This window comes from Dysidea avara, chromosome 2 (genome assembly GCF_963678975.1).
Source record: "Dysidea avara chromosome 2, odDysAvar1.4, whole genome shotgun sequence".
In the NCBI taxonomy this organism is placed as follows: domain Eukaryota; kingdom Metazoa; phylum Porifera; class Demospongiae; order Dictyoceratida; family Dysideidae; genus Dysidea; species Dysidea avara.
The window spans coordinates 35,709,453-35,714,641 of NC_089273.1; the positions used below are offsets into that span (position 1 = coordinate 35,709,453).

General features: G+C 34.1%; 2 protein-coding genes across 2 annotated transcripts; both read right to left on the reverse strand.

Moving 5' to 3' along the window:
- Nucleotides 1-215: 215 nt before the first annotated feature.
- On the reverse strand, nt 216-1,037 carry LOC136244565 (cytochrome c oxidase subunit 3-like). The gene is given in 1 exon segment (XM_066036134.1): nt 216-1,037. A coding segment is annotated over 1 exon segment (783 nt). The 5' UTR covers nt 999-1,037.
- Nucleotides 1,038-1,279: 242 nt separating this feature from the next.
- LOC136244575 (ATP synthase subunit a-like) lies at nt 1,280-2,159 on the reverse strand. The gene is given in 2 exon segments (XM_066036142.1): nt 1,280-1,603; nt 1,605-2,159. Coding segments are annotated over 2 exon segments (552 nt in total). The 5' UTR covers nt 1,833-2,159.
- Between the last annotated feature and the right edge of the window lie 3,030 nt (nt 2,160-5,189).

The window sequence follows — 5,189 nt, forward strand, 5'->3', positions numbered from 1 at the left end:
CTATTTTATGATTCAAAGAATGGCAAATTCTACTCTATTCAATAGAATAGAATTTTCCATTCAGATTTAATAACAATTAACAGAATCAATTAATACATTAATGCATTTTGCTAATAAATGGCTATTAAATTTTTGATCTATTTTATGATGATTCAATGAATGGCAAATTCTATTCTATTCATCAATAGAATAGAATAGAATTTGCCATTCAGCAATTAAGAGCCCCACCAATACATGAAGATAAATAAGAATAACCAGACAACATCAACAAAATGTTAATATCATGCAGCCAATTCAAACCCAACAGATTCTTCTTTATTAAATTGATAATACAAGACTCGAAAGAAACAAACAAGCAAAAAAGAACTTCCCACTAGAACATGCATCCCATGAGCCCCAGTTGTTAGAAAGAAAGTTGAGCCATATAAAGAATCCGACATAGTAAATGGTGCCACATAATACTCAATTCCTTGCAACCCAATGAATAACAAACCCAATCCGACAGTATATCCTAAAGCCTTTAGTGCTAACATTCGATCTCCCTTTGTAATACTATAATGCGCCCAAGTCACCATAGCCCCAGAACTTAATAAAATTGCCATATTCAATAAAGGAATGGCCTTAAAATTCAAAGGATCAATCCCCGTAGGTGGTCAAACACCTCCAACTTCTATTGCGGCACTTAAACTACTATGGAAAAAGGCCCAAAAAAAAGAAGAAAATAAACAAACTTCCGAAAGAATAAATAAAACCATCCCATACTTTATCCCCCGCTTTACCACCAAGGTATGTTTCCCTTGATATGTTGACTCTCTTATTACATCCCGCCACCAAACAATCATTATAAATACTATTATACTTAGTCCCACTACTAATCCCTCTATTCGATTATAATGAAAATATATTACCGCCCCCAATACTGTAAAAAAAAACCCAAACCCCCCAACAAATGGCCAAGGACTTGGGTCTACTAAATGATATGGCCTATAATATTTCATTCTAAATTCTTCACAAAATATGATTTTAATACTGATTTCAAAATTAAATATAAATTTAATTTTGGAATCATTGAATGGAAAATTCAATTGATCCTATCAAAGATATAATCAATTGAATTTTCTATTCAATAAATGGCAAATTATATTCTATTCAATAGAATAGAATAGAATTTGCCATTCAGAATCCAAAATGGATAATCTTTGATTGTCCATTTTGGATTCATAAATTGACACTTTGTATCAATTTATGAATCCCCAAAATGGATAGTTTTGGGATTCAATTAATGTAATTTATAGGTGTCTACCAGATAGATAGAAGTTAATAAACAAAAAACATAAGCTTGAATCGCCGCTACTGCCATTTCTAAAAGAAAAATAAAAAATAACAATAAGACCAGCCCCAATCCAAGAGAATATCAGCCCATACTTAATAAATTTATAACAAACCCACAAATAATACTCAAAAGCAAATGCCCAGCACAAATATTTGCTGCCAAACGAACTCCTAAAGAAATTATTCGTGTCAAATAACTAGCAGTTTCAATTAAAACCAAAACAGGACCTAATATAAGTGGTGCCTTCCCGGCATTAAAAGGCTCAAAAAAAATTGCCCTTAAACACCCCAATCCCCAATATTATTGCTCCCAAAACTATTGAATTTGATAGTCCCAAAGTTAATACAATATGTGAAGTCGGAGTAAATATATAAGAGAATAGCCCAGCGACATTCAAAATTAATATAAATAAAAACAAAACCAAAAACAAAGGGAAAATATTGCCCTCCCATCTTCCGAGATTCTCCATAACCACGCCATTTATTAATCTGAATAACATCGTATAAATTTGATCTACTCGCCCTCCTAATAATCTACTTTCAAATAAAAATCACAACAAACTCACACCACATACCATTGCCATTATTCCTGAAATAGGCACACCCATTACATACACTATTTCAAACTGCTCAAAATAAGAACTTAAACATTTATAATAAAATCTATCACTTCTTCTTCTTCTCATGCCACCCCCCTTACAAAAACCACCTCTCTTTTTAAAACACTACTCGACTCTCTATACAAAAATTTAGGAAACACATAATTAATTAAAACCCAAAACACCATAAAAAACCCCAATTCCTCAACGAAATTGGTAAATATAACTATAAAAATCTAACTGTGGCATTTTTTTATTTAATCAATGAATGGCAAACTAATAGTGGGCCATTTATATCCTTGGAGAGTTATGCTGGCTTGGATTCTTTAAAGCCGTTTAGCTATCTCAAAACTTCTAATGTGCGATTTGGATTGTTTTTCTAAAATCTAGTCACAAATATAACAAATAGTGAACGTCATGATACAGGAATAGCTATACACAAGGTAAGTGGGGCCTAGACTTAGGGGTGCACAACTACCTGAAACACAGGTAGCTGGATCCCTGGCAAGACAAAAGCGTAAAATACATTACATAATAACAACATTAATTAAACAGTTAAAAGTTTCGTAGCTACCATAATTCCACAGTACGGCATGGAATGGAATGGTATATTCTGTGACATTGTACGGAGCAGATTTTTTTGGACGAGGTTGCAATACTTTGAAAAAAAAAACTTCGAAATAATTCCTGCGTGTTTTTAGAGCTATACTGAATTATGCAGTATCATAATATTGCTGTTACAGATAGGTGTCCAATATTGCACGTTTTTACTAATGCTGAGTTTTATACTTTAACGTACGTTTAAGCGGTAATATTTAATATTGATAGCACTAATTTATTTATTTATTTGTAATGTACAGAACTCAGAATTGAGTATATGGTACATGTAAACATGCAAGTGATTAGTTAAATAAGTAATTTTCTAAAAGTGCTTTGAATTTGTCCAAGTCTGGTGATGTAACAATATGTTCTGGGAGTGTACGAATGGGGATGAAATTTATATTCTATAGATTAAACGAGTAATATTACTATCTGAAACATTATTTGTGTGTGCTCTTGCTGTGATTTTAGATTCTGCTGCTGTGATGTTAGATGAGGTGATGTCACTAAGTGGGATACATGTTAAATTGTGCATGATCTTAAAAAGGGGGCACAAATGAGAATTTGCTATGTCTACGGGTTTCAAGTTGCTATCAACCAAGTTGGTGGATCTGGTATGGTAGAAATTGTTGGTAACAAACCCTGCAGCTCTTCAATTAATTTTCTCTAACTTTTCTGTGTTTCTTCTTTGTCATGGTGACCAGACTATTGACTATGCTTGCATATTCTAGTTGTGGTCGAACTAAGGAGAAATAGGCAGTTTCTTTGAGGTGTTTGTTGTTAAGTTTAAGATTTCTTCTTAGAAAGGATAGCTGGTGTATATATGGCTGGCTTTAACTGTGATATCATGGATGTGTATGGACCACTTAATGTATAGTATCTTCCAGATAATTTGCATCTGTGTACCATGCAGGTAGTAGCTTGATGTTATCTTGTGTTTGGTAGCTCTAGTGACATGTAGGACATAACGTTTGGGTATACTAAACTAAAGTAGCCAAGTGCTTTCTCACATTTGTAAGGACTGCAAGTCTTCTTGGAGTTGTTGCATGTCACTAACTGATATGATTTCCTTATATGGTATAATGTTGTCTGCAAATAGGCAGATTTACTGTACTTTATATTGTCAACAACATCATTCATGTAGATTAAAAATATTATAGGGCATAGCACGGTTCCCTGAGGGAAATCAGATATGCCTGTTATACCAAATCAGATGAAACATTGTCAATAGTCACTCATTGGTAACGGTCACTTAAAAGGATGAAATCCATTGATACATTCTACCCAAAATGCCGTATCATCACATTTTGTGTTTTAGTCTGTTGTGAGGCACAGTGTCAAATGCTTTAGCAATATCCATTAGTATAACATTAGTCTTTTTTCCACTGTCATAACTTTAAGTCCAGTCATTAATAAAAGATGTTAATTGTGTTTCACAGGACCTGTTGTGTCGAAAGCCATATTGAAAGTCATAAACTAATGGTTATTTTCTAAATTCCTGAGAAGATATAATATGTAATATTGTTCCAGGAGTGGATCCAGACTTACGGAAAGGGGGTCAAAATATACTGTGGCACTACATTGTCTCTGGTTTGGTAAGGTGAGGCAAAAAAAACCAAAGGTGACAGCCAGCTGCCAATAGCTGCCCACCTCACCAACTATGCATTTATAGCTGATAAAGTACATAAATAGCCCACTACACAGTGTTCTAATACTGTGACTGCTTTATTAGAGTGACTGATCTATTAGAGTATCTCAATCTTGGTACTATATACTAAAAAATCTTGGAGGGAGGTCAAGAACCTCCTTTGCCCCCCCCCCCATATCCACTCCTGTGTTCTAAAACTTCAACGACTGTGAATGTGAGGGAGATTGTGTGGTCATTTTGGGGAGCTGATCATTTGCCTTTCTCGTAAATAGGTGCCAGAGATAAATGCTGGTTTTAATATACACACTGTAGGAGCTGTGACATCTGCAATTTCCTTAAAGAATCTTGCACTTATTCCATCCGGACCTGATGCCTTATGGATTTCCTAGCTTTGTAATAATGCCAGGAGTGGTTATACTGATATCTTCCATTATTAGGCATGAGGCTATTATGCTCCAAAAATTGGGAATTATGCATTTGAGCAGTGCTCAAAAAATCACCTATTATGCTTTTGAGAATTGCCCATTATTCCTAAAATTATGCCACCATAATAGGCTAATAATGCACTGTATCAGGCCATTTTCATTGATGTTTAAGCTTCAAATAGTCTTGAACTCTTTAAATGGTTGCTGTATTATAGTACTTCATTTCAATGTTACTGCTTTATTAGAATAAATATTATTTAGTGACTGTTCTATTAGAGTTTAGACTGCTCTATTAGAGTATCTCGATTTTTTAATGGAATTGTACAATCTGCAGATTTTCCTACTGTTAAAGCTTTATAATCACCTCAAAATGCTAGCATATTTCCTGATTCCCACACATACCTATTATTCCCGAAATTATGCCGGCATAATCGCTGCATCCCTATCCATTATTGGATGTACCTTTGTCAAGTAAGTTATCTGTAAGCTCAATAGTAAATACTGACCTAAAATGAGAGCAGAAAACATTGGATTTCTTTTCACTGTCAGTAATAACTTTATTTTCCTAGGGAGCTTGTACTCCAA